Source organism: Vanacampus margaritifer, chromosome 4, assembly GCF_051991255.1.
Source record: "Vanacampus margaritifer isolate UIUO_Vmar chromosome 4, RoL_Vmar_1.0, whole genome shotgun sequence".
In the NCBI taxonomy this organism is placed as follows: domain Eukaryota; kingdom Metazoa; phylum Chordata; class Actinopteri; order Syngnathiformes; family Syngnathidae; genus Vanacampus; species Vanacampus margaritifer.
Window position 1 is genome coordinate 31,927,088 of NC_135435.1, and position 20,379 is coordinate 31,947,466.

The 20,379-nt window shown below is 41.8% G+C and overlaps 3 protein-coding genes across 6 annotated transcripts; 1 reads left to right on the forward strand and 2 right to left on the reverse strand.

Moving 5' to 3' along the window:
- Positions 1-1,434: 1,434 nt before the first annotated feature.
- LOC144050183 (adhesion G-protein coupled receptor G5-like) lies at positions 1,435-15,578 on the reverse strand. Of its 4 annotated transcripts, XM_077563238.1 has the most exons (15): positions 15,326-15,576; positions 15,102-15,242; positions 8,890-9,039; positions 7,980-8,055; positions 6,722-6,863; positions 6,433-6,588; positions 5,179-5,295; positions 5,057-5,102; positions 4,777-4,871; positions 4,288-4,403; positions 3,376-3,641; positions 3,210-3,306; positions 2,990-3,119; positions 1,639-1,795; positions 1,435-1,574 (listed from the first exon to the last, which is right to left on the reverse strand). In XM_077563238.1, exons 2-15 carry the CDS (start codon positions 15,232-15,234, stop codon positions 1,486-1,488), a joined length of 1,770 nt encoding a protein of 589 aa, XP_077419364.1. In that variant the 5' UTR covers positions 15,235-15,242; positions 15,326-15,576; the 3' UTR covers positions 1,435-1,485. The 4 variants fall into 4 exon arrangements, with proteins under 4 accessions (XP_077419364.1, XP_077419360.1, XP_077419363.1 ...); XM_077563234.1 differs by having other exon boundaries at positions 1,435-1,795; positions 15,326-15,578; XM_077563237.1 differs by having other exon boundaries at positions 1,435-1,795; positions 6,469-6,588; positions 15,326-15,577.
- On the forward strand, positions 9,838-14,403 carry LOC144050202 (uncharacterized). Its single transcript, XM_077563269.1, has 3 exons — positions 9,838-9,917; positions 11,069-12,477; positions 13,134-14,403. The coding sequence occupies exons 2-3, from the start codon at positions 12,342-12,344 to the stop codon at positions 14,306-14,308; spliced, it is 1,311 nt and encodes a 436-aa protein (XP_077419395.1). The 5' UTR covers positions 9,838-9,917; positions 11,069-12,341; the 3' UTR covers positions 14,309-14,403.
- A 593-nt stretch (positions 15,579-16,171) lies between the features above and the next one.
- Positions 16,172-20,209, reverse strand: LOC144050186 (uncharacterized). The gene is made up of 2 exons (XM_077563242.1): positions 19,746-20,209; positions 16,172-17,724 (listed from the first exon to the last, which is right to left on the reverse strand). The coding sequence occupies exons 1-2, from the start codon at positions 19,873-19,875 to the stop codon at positions 16,223-16,225; spliced, it is 1,632 nt and encodes a 543-aa protein (XP_077419368.1). The 5' UTR covers positions 19,876-20,209; the 3' UTR covers positions 16,172-16,222.
- Between the last annotated feature and the right edge of the window lie 170 nt (positions 20,210-20,379).

Consider the following 20,379-nt stretch of genomic DNA (forward strand, 5'->3'; position numbering starts at 1 on the left):
GTGATGGTGAGAAAAGCGGCAGCCAGTGAAGCTGCACAACTTTTAGTAAACGATGGAGAAACGGCGTACAAGCTCAGAAAGCTTTAGTGGTTGCGTTGTGGTAGAGAAATGGATGTCATGTGTCTGCAATACAATCGTCAAAGTGATTTAGCAATTGTAAAGTCTGTAATTGATTCATGTAACCACTGATCACTACGCATTTACGTCACGGTAGAACATGCGCAGACCGGATGTAGCCTGGCTGGTCCGATGTGTTAAGTTTGACGCTTGTTTGGATTGGCAAAAGGCATATACCGCCCCATTTGGCATTCCCCCCCCCCCATTGAGGTGTTTATATGGAGCATCTTCCTTCTGTTTGCTCATTCTGTTTCACTCTAATCAGAACACGAGGCTCCATGTAAATCCAGCTGCAGATGATGATTCGCTGATGTGTTAAACTGCCGCAATATAGCGCCAACTACTGTTGAGGAGGACTTACTTGACAGAGGTGAGGAGCCCCCCCTCCACCCCTGCATGTTAAAGGTAGAAGAGCCTGAGCCCCCGTATTAAAGACGAAGAGGAACAAGAGCAGCCGAGTGTGAAGCGGTTGGGATGAGGATCAGCACCTCCAAATCCGAGACCATGGTCCTCAGTCGGAAAAGGCTGGAGTGCCCTCTCCGGGTCGGGGAGGAGGTCCTGCCCCAAGTGGAGGAGTTCAAGTATCTTGGGGTCTTGTTCACGAGTGAGGGTAGGTTAGAGCGGGAGATCGACAGGCGGATCGGTGCAGCGTCTGCAGTGATGCGGACGCTGTATCGGTCCGTTGTGGTGAAGAAGGAGCTGAGCCGAAAGGCAAAGCTCTCGATTTACCGGTCCATCTACGTTCCTGCCCTCACCTACGGTCACGAGCTGTGGGTCGTGACCGAAAGAACAAGATCCCGGATACAAGCGGCCGAAATGAGTTTCCTCCGCAGGGTCGCCGGGCTCTCCCTTAGAGATCGGGTGAGAAGCTCGGTCATCCGGGAGGGACTCGGCGTCGAGTCGCTGCTCCTCCACGTTGAGAGGAACTAGTTGAGGTGGCTCGGGCATCTGGTTCGGATGCCTCCTGGACGCCTCCCTGGGGAGGTGTTCCGGGCATGTCCTACCGGCGGGAGGCCCCGGGGACGACCCAGGACACGCTGGAGAGACGAAGTCTCTCGGCTGTCCTGGGAACGCCTTGGGGTCCCGTCGGATGAGCTGGCTGAAGTGGCTGGGGAGAGGGAAGTCTGGGCTTCCCTGCTAAAGCTGCTGCCCCCGTGACCCGACCCCGGATAAGCGGAAGAAGACGGACGGACGGACGGAGGAACAAGAGCCTGTCTAATTAAGGCCAAACAAGAACCGGAGACCTCAGAGGAAGAGTTGCGATGACCCCCGACCCCCAACATTAAGCAAGAATTAATGTGCTTCCACTAAACAGAATTGTAAAAAGAGTGAGAATTGGATTTATTAGTCAATGGCGGTCTCTCCGGCTCAGCTGCTGGCGCTTGGCGTTTTACTGCTGGTCGTCGACGGGCCCGACTTTCTCCAAGACAAGACGAACCACAAGAAGATGAAGAAACCTGAGGACCAAACGCGGCCGGTGAGAAGCCGACGGAAGGCCGGCGAGGAGGATGTTTGGCGCACCTTGCAACGAGTTGAGGATGCAGAAGAGGTAGAGGCCCGCCGTGCTCAGGTAGCCAAAAGAGAAGAAGATGAGACCCCAGGTGATGCCCAGCAGCGTGCTGACGCCCAGCAGCGTGCTGATGTTCTGCTTGGCTCGCCCTCGCTCGCCCTGCCCAAACTGACCGGCGCAATGGCCGCCGTGCGCAAACACAGTCGCAAGATACAGGTTATGAAAAAGTCTGTCTGTCTATCGAACCATCTGTCCTAACTTTTTTTTTTTTTTTTAATGTTATTTTTATACGTTCTAAAAATATATATATACAAAGTTTTTTTTTCTTAATTCAAAAAAAATATCGGAAATTTACAGGCTTTTTTTTTTAGAGTTAAAAACTTTTTCTTTTATTTTTGAAAACAGTAGGGGTGTCAGGCGATTTCAATTTGTAATCCTAATGAACTCATTTGCTCCCAAAAACGTAGAAATGTTTTATTGTAAATGTTTAAAGTGTCCCAAAGATGTATTTATATGTTTTTTTTAATGCTAGAGCTTTGATGTTGCCTCTGAACTGAAGAGAAAGCTTAAAGCAATGGTAGTCAAGACATAAACGGCCAGCAGGTGGCAGCAAAGTATAAGAGATCAACCAGGGCAATGTTGGAAAAAAAAAGCTCATTTACTCACAATTCTAAATAGATTTGTGAATAATGGTGGAACTTAGCTATATTCTAATGCTAATTAGTGCAAAACGGAAACAGATAGAAATATACTTTTTTCCCCCGATGAAAGAAGAGACTCTAATCTTTCTTTTGGTAGGTTCCATGTTTTTATAGCAATAGAACAGAATATTCAATTTTTCCCCCTAAGTCCCCTAAGTTTTCATACTCTTATTAAAATAAAAGTGGAAAAAATGTTAAACTAATAGAAATTTGGCTGCATCTTTTAGTTACTGTACAGTAATTTCATAATAATTCATACATTTGAATTGAAATTAAAAAGATGTACTGTAGTGTAGTGTGATATTGATTCGTGGTGAGGTCATTTTTCTGCCACTAGATGGCATAATTACACGTTTAAAACTGTGACAACGCTGCCTCTGCGTTGCAACTGGAATTCCCTCAGTACAGTCTTTGCAAGTAAAGGGTGGCCATTAATCGCGCATTAAAAAAATTGGTGGCGTTAAAGGAACTTTAAATTGACTCAAAATGAACGCACTCATTTTGACACCCCTAGAAAATATTTTACGAGAATAAAAACTTAATTTTATGAGATTTTTAAAAAGTCCAACTAGCATGAATTAGACTATGAGGAAAATTTGCACACACACACAAAAAAGTGTCATTCTGGTGAAATTCCCGAAAAATACTGGACTATGTATACCCGATTCCTGTGCGGGAGGCCGATCAAACGATGGACGGTCACCACGAGCATGACGAGGTTGAAGGCAAACACCACACTGAACACGCCCAGCGTGCTCACCATCTTCACCGTGCCGTCCACCAGGTAGCATCTGCGCGCACGCCGCACCAGCCATCGGGTCATGTGAAGCACTGCATTGCCCACCCAAGATCCGAATGGAAGTCAAATCCTGCCTGCTTACATTTCAGTGCTGTTGGGATCGGCGACATCCAGGGCCACGCGCCCGTAAGCGTCGGGTTCGATGAAGACCGCCACGATCACGATGGCGGCGGGAAAACCTGCGCGCAAGTAAAAGAACTTACGATCAACGTCTTACAGGTCAGAACGGGTACTACATTTGGACTCACTCCATCCCGCCAGGCCGAGCTTGAGCATGTATCTGCGGATGTAGATGTTAAAGACGCGCACGAGGAGCAGGTAGAGGTGGAAGCTCTCCAGCGCCATCCAGCTGAAGGTGGCCAGCAGGGAGTAGTGCAGCGCCAGGGCCACGTAAAAACAGAGCCCGTCGGACGACAGCGCCGCCGCCCGGCTGGACAGGAAGTGCGCGTTGAGCAGGATCAGCGCCACGGCCAGGTTGGCGTGCACCTTCATGGACACGTCCTCGCGCAGCTTCCTGCCAGACACAAACGCAAATTTGCCATATAAAGTATATATACACACAAAAGACAAAGTTAATGTCACTCAGATGAAAGCAGTTTACTTTTGAGAAAAAAAATGTTTGCTTATTTTAGAAAAACAAAGGCAATATTTTACATGATTAATCTCTGACGTTTTTAGGTGAACAAACTCAGAGGTTTTTTTGGAAAAAAAATTCACAGATTCTTTAGGAAGGGAAAAAAAAGAATATTTCTAGGAAAAAATAGCCAGTGATTTGGTTTTAAAATACATGTTGGGGGGTGGGGGAGTCCAAATTGTAATACAGTCACAATTTTACAAAATTATATTTGTCAGGAAATGTCTTCGGAAGTAGTCAAGAAAAAATATAAAAGTGAGATATTTTCAAGAAAAATCTAAATTTACAAGTTTAATTAAAAGGTGCAAATGTTTGAAGAATAATTCATAATAGGTTTAAGTTGGACATGTTGTTTGAAAATTACAAGATATTTTCTATAAAAAGTCTAATAAAATTTGCACTTTTTTTTTTTTTTTAAACGTCTGGTGTGACGCGAGATGAAAGTAAAATAAAATGTGGTTATCTTATAAAATAAAAGTTGCATACTGGGCAAGGAAGTGGAAGACTTTTTTTTTTTTCTTCCCACCTATTGGTGACGAAGAGCAGCAGCGTGATGACGAGGGCGACGAGGGAAAGGCTGCAGCCAATCAGAGAGAGGTACGACAGCACCGCCTCATTTGTCGCCGAGAGAGGAGCGGACACCTGTGATGGAAAAACAGCAACAGGAGTGACGGGCTTTGGTTGCGCACCGATGGAAAATGAAGTGAAGAAACTGTAGGAAGGTCACAAAACAAGAGCGAGTTTCCACTTGATTGTTTTGTATGTGTTGTTTGCGCTTCCATTTGTTCCTCCCTTCAGTCAAATATTACACATTGGGCTCGATTTTCGTGCCGTGCAATGTAGTTTAGCGTGTTTGGGCTGGAGGACGTTCCGGTGGATCGAGGGTGGTTTGGTAACTGAAAGTAGATGAAACTTTAGACCAGCTGAAAGCAGGTCACGAAAATTCAGCCCAACGTGGTGTTTGTCGTGCTCATGAACTGAAAGTGAAAGTGACGCTCATCAAAGAAGTGCTGACCATGAGAACGCCAAAGTAGGTCAGGTGGTCGCAGGAGCAGGTCACGTGACTCTGACCGCGTTGCCAGATGGTCCGACAGCCGCTGCTGCTGAACGCTGCCTCCGCACAAACAACGCACAATTTTGCTCACATCTCAAAGAGACATCCGATATGTTGACATTACAAAAGCATGCATGAGATAACATTGACATTATTTCATATTATTATACAAGGATTTCCCCAAATAAGCTTATGCCTTTAAATGTTATGCACGCTCTCAATTCCTTAGAAAACGACTCACCGTTTGTGGAGAAATCCAAGAAGACGCATCTGGGGCTTTGGCTTTCCTGTTGACCACATTGACGTTTCCATACACGCCGCATGTTTGGACAGTACAAAATGTATTTTCCTCCTTTGACTTACATTGACGCTAAACCCGTTGACGGTGATGTTCACTCGTTCCCGCAGTCCTGAAATGGTTTTGCCGCGCACGCTCAAGCCCAGCAGCCTGTTTTGGTAGAGTTGCTCTGAGGTGACGTTCTGCAATTATGGACAACAAATGTGCACAATGTAGAGAAAACCATCATAAAAAAAGAAAAAGAAACAGTCTGAACAATCCCTCCCAAGACAGCAAATTCGACATGTTGAATCGGCGTCGGGGCAAGAAGAGGAAGTGACGGACGCGGCTAAACCGTATAGATGGAAAGCCTGGACCTTTTTCATTTTGCGTCACCCTGCTGTACTCTCCGCATTTGAACGCACAATGTCTGTCTGGACAGATGATCGGGGAGATGACTTTGTCTCTTCGGTTCAAGAGAGACCAGAATAGATGACATTACCGTTAAAGGGAATGCCGGCAAAGTTATGAAAGCCAAACTATGGCATGACATGGGGACGCGACTGGATATAGCCGGTAGGATTTACTTTTATACTTGAGAAGTATAGCAACTGTTTGTAATCAGTAAAAGTAACCAGTATGCATCCTTTAGGTTTTTATATCCCGCCCCCGTAAGAGGTTTCCGTTTGCCTTCAAAAATAACCGCTACCGCCGCCGATGGTGTGGAGGGGAATTACTTCTCGTGCATTCGCTGAAGGTACATAATAGTCGGGGTCGGTGTGTATTTAGGTCATTTTTCTTGTCTGGGCCGACGTCGGATTGGTGTAACGAGGCCTTAAGAGGCGGGGCCTAGTTGGGTTTGTCTGCATGTGAGTGTCCAGATGTGATCTGTGGCCCACAGCAGTTTGTGTGTGAGTGTGCACATTGTGTTTAAATGTTCTGCCGGCATTCCACTAATTGCATTACAGGAAATAAATATTGTGTAAAACTCATACAAAACAATCGCTGCATTTGACACGCAAGCGACACGTCTTCCTCTTTTTTTGAGGACTTCGTGTTTGTGTGTGTGCGTGAGACCACTAATGCAAGTCTGATTTCAAATCTGTTCCGTGCAGAGGTGGCAAAAGTACTCACGCTGTGTTCTTAACTTGAAAATACTGTTTAAAAAAAAAGTATTTTAGTAAAAGTACAAACATAAAATGATCTATTTTGCTGATGTCCCCAAAATCTCGATCACTCAAGATCTCAACTGCCGCTGACTTTACGTCTTACTTTCCTCTCCTTTCATTGCTTCCTTGAAATGATTTTCGATGAGAAAAAGAGTTTTGCGTTTCCTCGACTTTCTCCTCATGCGTGGTACAAACGGATGCACGGACCCAAACGGATGCCGGCCAGGTGACCATACAGAACAAGACGGTGTCGTCCAAGCTGGAGAGCAAATCTCCGGGCAGCCGGACGTTGACTCGGCTGTTGTTGACCGTCGCGCCCGCGTTGGCCTACAATAAACAGGAAGAGAACTTGAATGAGACATTTTGTAGCGTACGAGCGCACCACATTACGACGTCGCAGTTGCATCGAGGACAGCGAGATCGGAATGAACAATTCGCTCTTCCTTGTTGGGACGCTGACCTCGCGCTCGCTGGCAGAAATGTGCAGGCTGGACGGACGTCCTCTGGGTTTAAACAGGAGGGCGAGCAGGCGGCCCACAAACATGGACGTCGTCTCGTTGACTTTGATCTGCTCCAGAGACTTTTCCAGACGCTTGATTGCTCTTCAGACAAATAGCAAAATCAAAGCACGCGACGCCGCTTGCATTTCTTTCCGTTGGTCGTGTTCTTGCTCGGATGCGCACATTTGGGTGTGAAATTACACAATGGCCGAAGACAATGAGGATTTTCGCATTTTCAAAAAAAAACGAAATTAGCAAAAAATTCTTCAAAAAACGCTGATGATGATGGGGGGGGGGGGGGGGTAGCAAAATCACAGAAAGTACAAAAAAATGAAGAAGAAAAACAACAAAATTGGAGGGGGGAGAAAAAACATCTGCAAATTTGTAAATCAGCAGGTGCCGAACTGTGAGGAGTAGACTTTACTTTTAAGTTGTAATGTCACCATTCACCTCTAGATGGCAGACATGTATTAGTTGTGCTTACTCCAGGTCTATGCAGAGTGCACTTGGAAGCATGTTATGTGTAGGGATGGAACGATATCCAAACATTATTACATGATAAATATTACAATATGAACCTCATGATACGATTATCACGATATTGTGGGGAGGTTGGTGATAAATATTTAAAAAAAAAAAAAAAAACTCACGATACAGTGTAAAACCTACAATTTTGCCAAAAATAAACAAATACATAGATTTGCTGGTATGACTGCTTTCTATGACAGGTAACTGCGGTAGTGGCCAAAACATTCCTATTTAAAATTAAACTGCACTAATAAAGTAACCACCAGAGGGTGCTAGAACTGGAATACACTCACACCTTTTTAACAAATGTGCTGCTTTTGATATCGTGACATGACAACAACAATATCGTGGCAATTTTAATATCGCGATATCATGATATTGCTGTTATCGTTACATCCCAAGCCTATTTTGTTGTTGAGTTTGGAGTGTGGATCTTTTGTACATGCGATGAAAAGTGTATTATTAAAAATAGAAAACATTAACATCAGGTTTGGTCCATATTTAAAATTGCATTTTATCATCCATGTGGTTAGGAAGTGAGTGGTCTTGTGTGCCCCCCGTCGCATTGATGACAAATTGTGGCCCCCTCCAGCATTTTGGCTGCCCATCCCTCCCTCTGAAATGTATGCTGGTTTGTCCGTCCGTACGTGCCCTGCCATTGGCTGGCGGCCATTGCATGAAAATACTCACTCAAAGTGGACGTCAGGCTTTCCGCTTTCCAAGATTGCATTGACTTGCGCCATACAACGCTCGGCATCTGCAAGGCCTGTTGAAAACGTACCTTGTTGTTGTTCTTCTTCTTTTAACTTGTCAATAAATATGCAGCACAGGGTGAGCAAACCTTATTCATTTGTTTTAACTTGAAAACTTCATTTCAAACCTTCACCTTTTTTCAAAGACCAACCCTTGCTTGGAATCATGATATGGAACCCAAACTACAAAAACGGACTCAAAACAATAATCCTGGTTTGAAACACTAACTCTATCTTTAAAGCCATCCTCTGAAATCCTACTTTGAAACCGTAACCCTGGCTTGAAATCTTACTTTGAAACCATACTTTGAAAACCCCAACTTTTCACAAACCCCCAATATTCACATTAAAACCATATGATCAAACCTTAACCCTTCTTCAAAACCCAACTTTAAAACTTCAACCTGACCCTAAAACATGACTTTCAACCCTTACGTGAAATCCCTAATCTTGCCTTGAAGCCCTATTTTGAAACACTGGTCCGGAAAGAAATCCGATACTTGTCTTGAAACCTTTATACTGTTATAACTCCTACCTTGAAATTGTAATATGAAATCATAAACCTTGTTTACAACCATAATTTGAAACTCCAACTACAAACCTGACCCTAAGCTATAAACCCTAACCCTGCTTTTCTACACAGTTTTGAAACCCTAAACCTGACCTGAAACCTGATTTTCATAACCTAATTCTACATATTCACAATTTTTTCCCGCCAATTCCCAGCCATGTCGAAAAACTCACCTATTTGCGGGATTGTACTCTAGTCAAGGTACAACTGTGTATACTTTTGACCCATTTTTGACATACAAAATGTACACAATTATGAAAAATAATCAATTACGCACCTAGTTTGCGGTCCAAAACCATACAACTCTCGTGTATGCTTTTATTTCTGCAATCTGTGTCCGCACACTGCTCTGAATCCCGGCCCGCATCTTCATTTGGGGTGTCCCCTCGACCCGGACTCAGACCTTGATCCTTGATCCGCATGAGACCTTTAGAGTGTCGAGGAACTCTATCACAACGAGCCAAAAGCGGCAGCAGCCAAACAAGAAGCCGCCACTTCATCCTGACGATTGAAGCGCAAGAGCATCATGAAATCAAACTCCAACATAGAAAACAACATGCTGCATGGACCACGGGCCTCAAATGAGATTTTTCTGACCTTCAAGAGGAATCCCGAGATCTGCACTCGAGGACGACGAGAACACAACCACATTAAAAATAGGAAGAAAAAAATGCAAATGCCATTGCAACACCAAAAGAGGAAGTGGCAACAGACAAAAAACCTCATATGAGCTCACAATCCAACTTTACATCATGACATGGTATTTATCTTTTACGCAACAAATAATACTCCGTATAAATATATCTTATTTTAAAAACTATAACTCATATGAAGATTAATTGACTAAACTAAAACAAAGCATTAAAAAACACCCTTTTCTAAAAATAAATTTAAAAAAAAACTCAAGTAAAAAAAAAAAGTCAAAATGAAATGGAAATGAACTATAATAAAAAAAATCCTAAACTATTAAAACCCTTGCTGTGACTCACTTTTACAAATGAAGAACACTAAAATCATTAAATGTTCAAAAAGAGCCTTTGAAAACATTTGTACAGTAGCTCATATTTTTAAACGTTCCAAATGCCTTTCCGAGCATGTTATTGAGTATGAGTGGATGGCATGGACGTAATTTGGAGCTGACACTGACAGAGTGGGCCGGGAGGAAACTACAAATCCCAAACAACTGTTCGACCTTCTCCCTTCCGTGACAGTATTTCCGTGTACATTTTTTTTGTTTGTAACTAAACGAAGTTTACCAAACAAATCTTCTTGAATTAATACTGGATGTACCAAAGCATCGACACAGTATGTTCATCGCTACTTTACGGGACAAAAATATCATTAGGCCTACTTTGATTTTCGTGTCTGGATGTACGCGTGGCCGCTGCACGCAAATCTTCTCGAGCTAGTTTAGCTTAGCTTGGCTTATCTTATTTTAGCTTTGTAGCTGCTAACAAAGAATCGTGTTTGTAAGCGACATATGTATCGCTAAACAGGGAGGGGGCGATCGAATGTGTGCGTAAAGTGTTTTGATTATCGTGTGACAATAAATGCAAAAAGAAGGAAAGGAGAGTACGAGGGGGAACTTTGTCGAACAAACGAGAAGGAGGAGCGACAACGTCAACATCTGGATGCTGTTTTCAAGAAGCCGCAAAATGTGTTCTCATAAATGATATCGTTTTGTCATTATTCTGCCATTTTTCTCAGACAAAATGATATGCGATTAGCTTGAATGTTACTGTTATTACACAGAGTGCAACCACAGAGACAATAAAATATAGTTTCGTGTGTAACGCAAAGGGAAAGTTCAGTGTGTGTTTATGAATGGTAGTGGAGTACATGTCAAAAAGATAAGAGTATGAAAAATATATTGACAGTAAGCAATGACAGAACTATAAACATGAGCAGCAATACTGTTATTTAAGTAGTTGCGTTGCATGACATGACATGATGTGACATGTTCAATAAATACTAGGACAAGCTTCTGTGGGTACTTGGTAGTGATGTTAAATGTACCCCTACAAATCAAAAGGTATCAGAAGCTCTTTTATTATTATTATTATTATTATTATCATGCATTACCATGGTGATGCAAATTCCTATTGAAAATGAATGGTGCACTCACTGTCAAAAAAAAGCATGACCACAGGAGTCTTAGCAATATTGTAGACACATGTCACATGGCTCTAAAATAAAACATGTATTGATTTAATCAGTTTATATATTGCAAAGCAGTCCTTTTGTAATTAGCAGCTGTTGAAATAAACTACACACCATCTGTACTATTGTTCATTCCACGTACTGTATTGTAACATGTAACAGGCTTAATAGACAGGTGATTTTTTTCTTGCCATTTTTAATTTATTTACATAATTAGGCAACCTAGCTGATATGTACTTGGAGTGTCATGTACTGCATGTCGGTTTTAATGTTTGTCTTTTGAATTCTGCTGACAGCATCAGAAGACGGAGAACGAGCCGGACCCGTGCCCCAACATGAAAGAGCTGGAGATGACCCGTATTAAAGAGGAAGATCAGGGGGTTGTTATCGGCAAGTTTGCATTGGCTGTAATTGTCAAAAGTGAAGATGAAGAAGGCCATAAAAACATCAAATGTTCCCAGTGTGACAAAGCTTTCAACAAGAAAGTCAACAAGTCATCCTTGAAAAGACACACAAGACCACACGCTAAAGAAAAACCCTTTGCTTGCTCACTTTGTGGGAAAAGATTGTCTGGAAAGGGACATTTATTAGCACACACAAGAACACACACTGGATTGTGGTCTTAGAGTAAATTAAAAATATATATATTTTTTGATTCAATGTGATTCAGACTCGTCATAAATACAGTTTAATATATTTGTTTAATTCACACCAATTCAAGATATCCACATGTTCCTTTTCGATAGCGCATATTGCCACCATTGTACACCAGGGAGAGAGAAAAAGTTCTATATCACGCAGAACGTGATACATTTCATGTTATGGCGTGTTAAGTTACACGTTATAACGTGACAAGTTTTATGTTTTAATGTGAAAAGTTATCATGCAAAAAAAATGATGAGCTGACTTCTGTATTTGGCAAAACAAGGCAGTTCCTTCTGGTTGGAGTGGAGGTTCTACATCTTTCATTTTAATCATTTTTACTCAGCCTTCATTTTTTACAGTATTAAAGAAGAGCTGCGCGATTGACGTAGCTAATTCTTGATTTATAACACATAGGACACTGCCAGTGACCTGAACCGGAAGTTAAAGCTAGCGTTTCAGCGTGAAAATACGTTTATAACGTGATGTTGAACTTTTTGTGGCAGCGATACAAATTGGATTACAGATATGTGACACATAAATCCAACGTAGCTGTTAAATCTTATGGTTTGATTTAACGCAATGCGGTGGGCGGAAGTAGATGTTGAACGTCATCGATGATGTAAAATGACCCCACAAAATGAACAACACAAACCTCAGCTCCGCCTCTAAAGGATAATTCTTCCCGAATTCATACTGAACACAATGCGTCAGTCACGACTTAACTTGAGTAAAACATTATTCTTTGAAAATTGGTGTCCGGATCAACTTGTCTTGGTGCACGTTGGCGCTTCTTCGATCTCGTTTCTCTTAGCCTAGCTTATTGGCTTGCTAGCCGCTAGCTAACAAAGAGACGCGTTTAATGTCAGCAGCGTCGCTTAGCAGAGATCAAGCGTAAGTGCAAAGTGTTGTGGTTATCGTGGGAAAATGTGTACAAAACGCGTGAAAGAAGAAGAAGAATACGAGGATGAACTTTCTCGGTCGAAAGAGGACCACGAAGGACAACGTCAACGCTCGGATGCTGTTTTCAAGAAGACTCAAGACGAAGCAGCACACGGAGCAGGTTTGTTCACGTCTTCCTATCCGAGGTTTAAGACATTTGGAATAATATTCCTCTTTTTATGTCTTGTTCGGGTGTCCATTTTTGTGACTGTACGGACATTTTTTTTTCTGTTTTTACTGCTTAAAGTAACTGAAATCAGTTTTTGACGGAAGTCTAACATAATGATTTAGTTTTAGGTTCTTGTTTTTTTTTTTACATTGACAGCAATATTTACTACTGAACACTCGTATTAATAAAAGTGAAAACAAATACAAAAACGGCATTGTGTAATAATCTGAGCAGAATTTTTTTTTTCCAGACCTCAGAAGTGTGAAGCAGACGAGTTAATCCCTCATCTATGAATGACTTTACATTTAATGAAACATTCTAGACATGAGAATTCAGGTTGATGCCTGAGTTTTTCTTTTTGCTTGCAGGTACAATTGTCACACATCAATGAATTGCTCCCCTTAAAAAAAAATATTTACTTAATTTATATTTGAAATGACTTAAACTACCACACGCCACTGAAAGAAACATTATTTAATCATCAAGCCCTCACAATTGTATGTTGCTGATAAACATTGTCAAAAAACATGAATTGCACAACATAAGACTTGACTGAGCAAAGTCTGACTTTGCCCAAGATTGTGCATTTGTCTTCCTGTGTCGTGCAGATGTCAGTAAAGTTGACCTTCATCCTGAGCAGCAAGAGCCACAGCACCCTGATATTAAAGAGGAAGAGGAGCAGGAGCCTTCCCACATGAAGGAGGAAGAGGAGGAGGCTGACATCGCCAACTTTCCATTAAATGTGATTGTGAAGAGTGAAGATGATGACAAAGAAGAAATTGAAGGAGACCGCTGTGAAGGATCACAATCAGACAGCCTCTCAGCTCCACTTTCACATTGTGACGACGTAACGTCACACTCTTCTGACACTGATGATGATGATGATGATGATGAGCAAACCAAAGGCGATCAGACATGTGAAACTGACCACCAACGCTGGAAATGTTCTCAGTGTGACAAAACTTTTGTCAACAAGTCATCATTGAAGAGACACACAAGAATACACACCGGAGAGAAACCTTTTGTCTGCTCAGTTTGTGATAAAAGATTTTCAGTAAAGGAAAGTTTAACTTATCACATAAGAACACACACTGGCGAGAAACCTTTTTCTTGCTCACTTTGCCATAAAAGATTCATCACAAAGGGAAGTTTAACAAATCACACAAGAACACACACCGGAGAGAATCTTTTTGCTTGTTCAGTATGTGGCAAAACTTTTGTTGAAAGGGGACATTTAAGAGTACACACAAGAACACACACAGGAGAGAAACCTTTTGCATGTTCGGTTTGTGGCAAGAGATTCTTTCGGAAAGGACAATTTGAAACACACACAAGAACACATACTGGCGAAAAACCGTTTTCCTGCTCAGTCTGCAACTTATCTTTCAGAGATCGTACGGTGATGATGCAACACATGAAAACACACACAGGCAAGAAACCTTTTGCTTGTTTAGTTTGCAGTAAAAAATTCTCCAGGAAGGGAGATTTAAAGAGACACACAAGAACGCACACGGGCGAGAAACCCTTTGCCTGTTCAGTCTGCAACTTAACTTTCAGTGATCATTCAGGATTGAGTCATCACATGAGAACACACACTGGGGAGAAACCATTTTCTTGCTCCACATGTAGCAAAAGATTCAACCAAAGTGGCACTTTGACAATACACATACGAACGCACACTGGTGAGAAACCATTCAGTTGCGGTGTTTGCCGTAAACAATTCCCTCGCAAGCAGCTGTTGAAGTCTCACAAGTGTGCGGTTGAGAAGAGCAGCGCCAAATGAAGCTTCAACAAATCTGAGAGGAAAGTTGGACTCTTCTTGGTAACGTGTGAAAAAAGAAATGTAAATGTGTTTCTGAATAAAATATTTCAAACTGTGATGGCGTCCAGTAACTGTTGTAGAGCCGAAATGCAATAAAGCTACGTTTAGGTTTTCTTTTTTTATGATGATTATGTGAGGTTCAGAAAAAAAGACAGAAAAGAAAAAGAACATGTTTCTTAGACTTAAAACTTAAGGACTCAAAATGTAAAATCTTAGTTTGATGCTTTAAATCAGGAGGTCCCCAACCATTGGGTCAGAGGTCAAATGAGCGGCTGAATTATTGCAGTTCAGAACATTTCTCAAAATATTCCACAAAAAGTGATTAGCATGTTAATGTTTATTTAAATCTGTTAATTATCAGATGACCAAACAAGTTTGGTGAGAAGAGTAGGAGTAAATGAAATAAAGTTTTTTTTATTTTTTATGTTTGTGAGCCAATCTTGAACCCTGTTGAGTATTTGTAAGAGCCTACATGCAGTTCAAGTAAAAATCTGTGATAGGGAGAGCTTTTTTTGTTTGTTTGGTTTTTAAAAAAACAAACAATTTTTGTACAATTCATTAAAGACTCCCATATGATTTTAACACATCTAAATGTATTAAAACACTTTTTATACAAATTGTAAATGTACTCTTGAGTTTTAACACAAAAAAATCCTACGGGTCACTGTGAGCTTGATTCCTCCTTTGAGCAAGGCAGCGCATACAACGATTGTCTATCAACTGCACTTGAAGACCAAAATGATTGTGCACATACCTTGGCTTTGATGCTGACGACCTTTGAACTGCTGCACTTGACGACAAAGCAGGTTCACCCAAATGTGCTGTAGGCAGAAATGTTCTTGTGACGTCACTTGTGGACTGCAGCAGAGGACAATTTCGTCCAACATGGCGACCCCTATTAAGAGTTACGAATTATTCAGTTTCTTATTCCACAAATGTAATATTAATTAGAGTACTACTGCAGCCGGTGCAAACAACCTATTTTTGCCTATTCTGTTCCTCTGAAAACAGCTGCAGCGACGGTTGTTGAGTTTGGAAGCTCAAGAAAGTTGGATTGGATTTCCAAGCCTCGAGTCCAGCCTTCTCAAACTTTTACCACAATTCCACCTCAAAAAAAAAACGCTTTGCCCCGCCGAAACTTTCGAAAAAAACAAACACACGACGCTGCGTACTCACGGTGGACCAAAAATTATAATGCGCCACCAATCGTATCTACCGACACACCTGCAAACTCATGAGTAATCCCACTTCCTGCTTCAAAAGGTTGGCGAACAGTGACAATAGCAATAGTGACATCTAACGGTCAACTTGGTGACCTACATGCATGTTCACATAAATGGCTCCTTCAAAATGTACCTAGTGATTCAATTACTCCTCATCACATTTAATTAAAATTAAAATTGTACCTTAATAAATGTTTGAAAACATTTTCTTTATTAAGCGGAAATGGATTGTAGTTAAAAGGTAAATACAATTTCACTTAAAAAGATTGCACTGGATTTTTTCTTTACGCTACTGTAACATCAGGCAGTTTGAATTGGTTCATTCACGTATCAATACAGCAGCAACAACAAAGAATCCCGGCCGGGGGTTCTTTGCATGCAATTGATCAATTTTTTACAAAAATCATCAGGGTGCAATTTTGCAATATATTTTTCTTCCATATCAGATCAATTTGATCAGAATGAATAATTGCCTGTTTTTAGATACCTCATCTCAATTTGCAATATTTATTCAATCTCTAACAACAGCAATTCAAACAAAAAGTTAATACACAAATAATTGGCTAAACTTGAATAATTCACCTGGAACGACTCCCAACAATAAGTTCACCGTTTGATGACTTTTATTTCGGATCACATCGAGCACAGCTTGTCACAAAGAGTCAGTTTGTTTACATTCGATTTTAGCTTCACTGGCTGCTGCTCTTCTCTCACCAGCACACTTGTGTTTCTTAAGCAAATAGCGATGGGGGTATTGTTTATCACACGCACTGCAACGAAATGGTTTCTCACCAGTGTGCTTTTTCATGTGTGTTGTCAAAGCGCCTCTCAAAGTAAAGCTTTTGTCACAATCAGAGCATGAAAACAGTTTCTCCCCGGCATGCCTTTTCAAGTGATGATTCAAGCCTGAGCTATCGCTGAATGTGGAAGGACAGACTGAGCATGCAAAAGGTTTCTCACCAGTGTGCGTTCTCATGTGTTTGCTTAAATGCCCCTTTACATAGAATCTTTTATCACAAACTGAACAGGCGAAAGGTTTCTCTCCTGTGTGTGTTCTTGTGTGAATTTTCAAATGATCCTTTGTGGTGAAGTTTTTACTACAAAATGAGCAGACAAAAGGTTTCTCCCCCGTGTGTGTTCTTGTGTGATTTTTTAAACGATTACTTTGAGCGAAACCAAGACCACACGCAGTGCATTTAAAAGGTTTCTCCCCAGTGTGCATTCTTGTGTGTGTGATCAACTCTCCCTTTCTAGAAAATATTTTATCACAAAGTGAACAGTCAAAAGGTTTATGCCCATTGTGACTACTCATGTGATTTGTTAAGCTGATCTTTTGAAGGAATCGAAGACCACATATCGTGCAGGTGTTGTGTATTTTCATGTGCGTGACCAATGCTGAGCGATCACCGAAACGTGCACTGCAGAGTGAGCAGGCAAAAGGTTTCTCACCAGTGTGTGTTCTTGTGTGCCGAATTAAACTTCCCTTGACGGAGAATCTTTTACCACAAACTGAACAGGCAAAAGGTTTCTCTCCTGTGTGGGTTCGCATGTGAGTTATTAAGTGAATCTTTTGAGTGACTCCAAGATTACAAACTGGGCAGGCAAATCTTTTCTCTCCAGTGTGTGTTCTTGTGTGTGTTCTTACATGTCCCATAGTTGGGAATCGTTTATCACAAACTGAACAGGCAAAAGGTTTCTCCCCAGTGTGGGTTCTTGTGTGTGTTATTAAATGGCATTTTATAGAGAATCTTTTACTGCAAACTTGGCAGGAATAAGGTTTTTCTCCGGTGTGTATTCTTGTGTGTCTTTTTAACGATGACTTCCTGGCAAACGTTTTGTCACACACAGTACATTTTGCATGTTTTTTGCCAGAGTGACTTGTTTTGTCACCTTTAGGCTGTTCATAATCATTATCATCAAAATCATCATCTTCGGTCTCGTCTGGAGAGTGTGACGTCATAGTGTCACTATCTGACAGTGGAGCTGAGAGGCTGTCCGCTTGTGAGCCTCCAGAGCCGTCTCCGTCGCCTTCATCATCTTTAGGTGTGATGACCATCTCTGGAGCGTTTGAGAGCTCCGCCCCCTCTGCTTTCTCTTCACTGTTAGGAGGTCGCAGCTCCTGCTGCTCAGGATGAAGCTCTTCTCCACTCACGTCTACAGGACACAAGACCAAGAAGAAGACTTTTTCATGCTGCATGTTATTATTGAAACATAATGGCAACACGCATAATTCATGACAAGCCGTATTTTTGTAAAAAACAACAACATGAATATAAAAAAATATAGTATATATATATATATACAGAGACAAATGCAGAGAGAGAGATCGGGGATGTTACCAAAGTTCGTAACGATGGCCGGCTGACGCTGATGCTTTAAAGCAAGCTTCGAAGCTCGCTTCACATCATGTGACTTATGACGTAGGAAGTAGCAATGACTTCATTACCTTGTCACTATTTTTTTTTAACACGTGGACGGTATGTGCTGCTTTGAAGACCTACTTTTTCTTTTTTTAATCGCTCAGTTCCTTCAAGCCCGATTTTAGATTTGCCTATTCTTTGAACGGCATATCCTCACTGGCAGAGGAGGGTAGTAACGAGTTTTTTTTACTCTGTTGCATTTACTCGAGTAACTTTTTGGAAAAAAATGTACTTCTAAGAGTAGTTTTTACCACACAATAATTTTTGCTTTTACTTGAGTAGATGTGTGCAGAAGTAACGTTACTCTTACCCGGCTATATTGGGCCGCACGTTACCCGCCGTCCCATTTATACATGAATAGATTTACCATATTCTCACGCCAGCGCTCCATTTGACTGACTGTGCGGGAGCATTTCCGCGGACAGGACATGCACAGAAATACAGGAACTGCGGCCCTGGTTGAGGACTGGCAGGCGTGATGAGAACCCAAAAGAGTCGACTGAAAGATGCCGTCTTGGTGCTTTTGCACTGGGAGGCAGCGCCAAGCCAGTTACGCCACCATTTGTGAATGGATTGTGCATGCTTGCACTAACCGTGAGTGCTTGCACTGTTGTTCGAGCTTAAGAAGTTATTTTTTTAATTATTTTTATGATTTGAAGATGTCAGCATTTGCACATGATTTTATATTTTTGTCTGAAGACGTTTTAAAAAAATAAAGGAGACTTCATTTTTAAGCAGTTATTCGGTACTTGAGTATTCTTTTCAGCAAATACTTTTTTATTTGTAATTAAGGGATTTTTTTTTTACTTTTATTTGAGTAATATTATTTTGAAGTAACACTATTCTTGAGTATAATTTTTGGCTACTCTACCCACCTCTGCTCACTGGTCTCATGAACCAACATCTTCACGCACTACAGCATCATTTGTTCCTTGTGATGTGAGCGATTTTACTAATATGGATTATTTGTGAATTGTGAGGGAAAAAAAAGAAAAAAGAAGACGCCGGCTTAATTCAGAAACACACATCACGACCATAGTTACACAGACACATCCAATCGATGAGATATGTCCCCAGAACTGTCAAATCACTAACACAATGCACGCGTTCACCACTCAAAATGTATTTTGATTCTATTATTGCGTTTTAGTGGCTGCGTGTGTGAGCGTGCGTGTCAAAGATTTCAAAGCAAAACGGTTTAAAATCCAGTGCAGTCCTGTTTTTCGCCAGCAGAGGGCACTATAACTGAAGCTTCAAGAACTGGACATTTTCGAAGCAATTCGTCCAAGTGGTTCGGAACTTCACAAAAAGCTTCATTTGCCCATCACTGCCAGTTCCCCTACAGCAAGTTGGGTCCTAGAGAGCCCCAGTCCTGCATGTTTTTGAGGTCTCCCTCCTCCAACACAGCTGAGCGGTTCCTGCAGAACGTAATGATGAGCTGATGACTTGAAACACCTGGTTTGGAGGCAGGAGACATGGAAAACATGCATGGCTGCGGCTCTCTGGGACCCAACTTGCCCATCCCTGCCCTACAGTGTCCACCTTTCTCCCCATCAATGCATCAGTGGCACACACTTCCTAACCACCTTGCAAGACGACCCCCCCCCTTCCCGTCATGCAAATGTGGCAAAAAGAGAACAGCAAAACAAATCTTTCAAATAAAAGGTCCGTCAAATCGAACAAGGCATGACGCCTCTAGTTTGTTACCAATAATAATAAAGTTACTTAACAAGTGAGAGGACGAAGTGAACAAACCTGTTCCGTTGTGCAACACGCCTTGAGACTGTTTCAAAATAGCTTCCAGGAGTAGATGTAATCCCACGTTGTCCTCTTTTGGTCGACAATCTTCCGCTTCGTACTCGTCTTTCACGCTTTTTGTACACATTCTCACACGATAATCACAACAATTTACACTCGCGCTTGATCTCTGCTTAGCGACGTGTTGCCGACAAGTGCGTCCCTTTGTTAGCGGCTAGCAAGCTAAGCTAGCTCAAATAAGATACGCTAAATTCGCCTGAAAAGCGTCAAGGTTCACCGATTCGAATTTATCCAGACACGAAGTTGTAACGAGAGTTTACGCGATTCGGTCAAGATGGACGTTCGCTGCTGAAGCTTCTGTAAGTTCCGTACGAATTCTGGAACCGTTATTTCGTCGAACACGATTCGAGGATGACGCAAGATTGCGAATGCATTCGAGGCTTTTTCTTCTTCTTCTTCCCATTCCGCTCTTTTCTTTCGGCAGATGGCAAACAAGTTTTGGTGTCTAGCGCCACCTTCTGAAATGAAGATTCGACGCCAATCGTTTTAGCTCAGTGATGTGATTGGATGACGCGATCGAAAGTCTTCTTCTCATTGGTGCGCTGTTATCGAAGTCATGATTGGTGCGTTC

Bases quoted from the DNA above. Each gene is read 5' to 3' on its own strand.
- LOC144050186 (XM_077563242.1), bottom strand. From the start codon at position 19,875: ATGTGTACAAAAAGCGTGAAAGACGAGTACGAAGCGGAAGATTGTCGA. The intron at 17,725-19,745 runs GTTTGTTCACTT...TGTGTCCTGTAG, and splicing joins CGTGTTGCACAACGGAACAG to ACGTGAGTGGAGAAGAGCTT.
- LOC144050202 (XM_077563269.1), top strand. From the start codon at position 12,342: ATGTGTACAAAACGCGTGAAAGAAGAAGAAGAATACGAGGATGAACTT. The intron at 12,478-13,133 runs GTTTGTTCACGT...TGTGTCGTGCAG, and splicing joins CGAAGCAGCACACGGAGCAG to ATGTCAGTAAAGTTGACCTT.
- LOC144050183 (XM_077563234.1), bottom strand. From the start codon at position 15,234: ATGTTGGACGAAATTGTCCTCTGCTGCAGTCCACAAGTGACGTCACAA. The intron at 3,642-4,287 runs GTGGGAAGAAAA...TGTGTCTGGCAG, and splicing joins CTGCTCTTCGTCACCAATAG to GAAGCTGCGCGAGGACGTGT. The intron at 3,120-3,209 runs GTAAGCAGGCAG...GCGTGCGCGCAG, and splicing joins GATCCCAACAGCACTGAAAT to ATGCTACCTGGTGGACGGCA.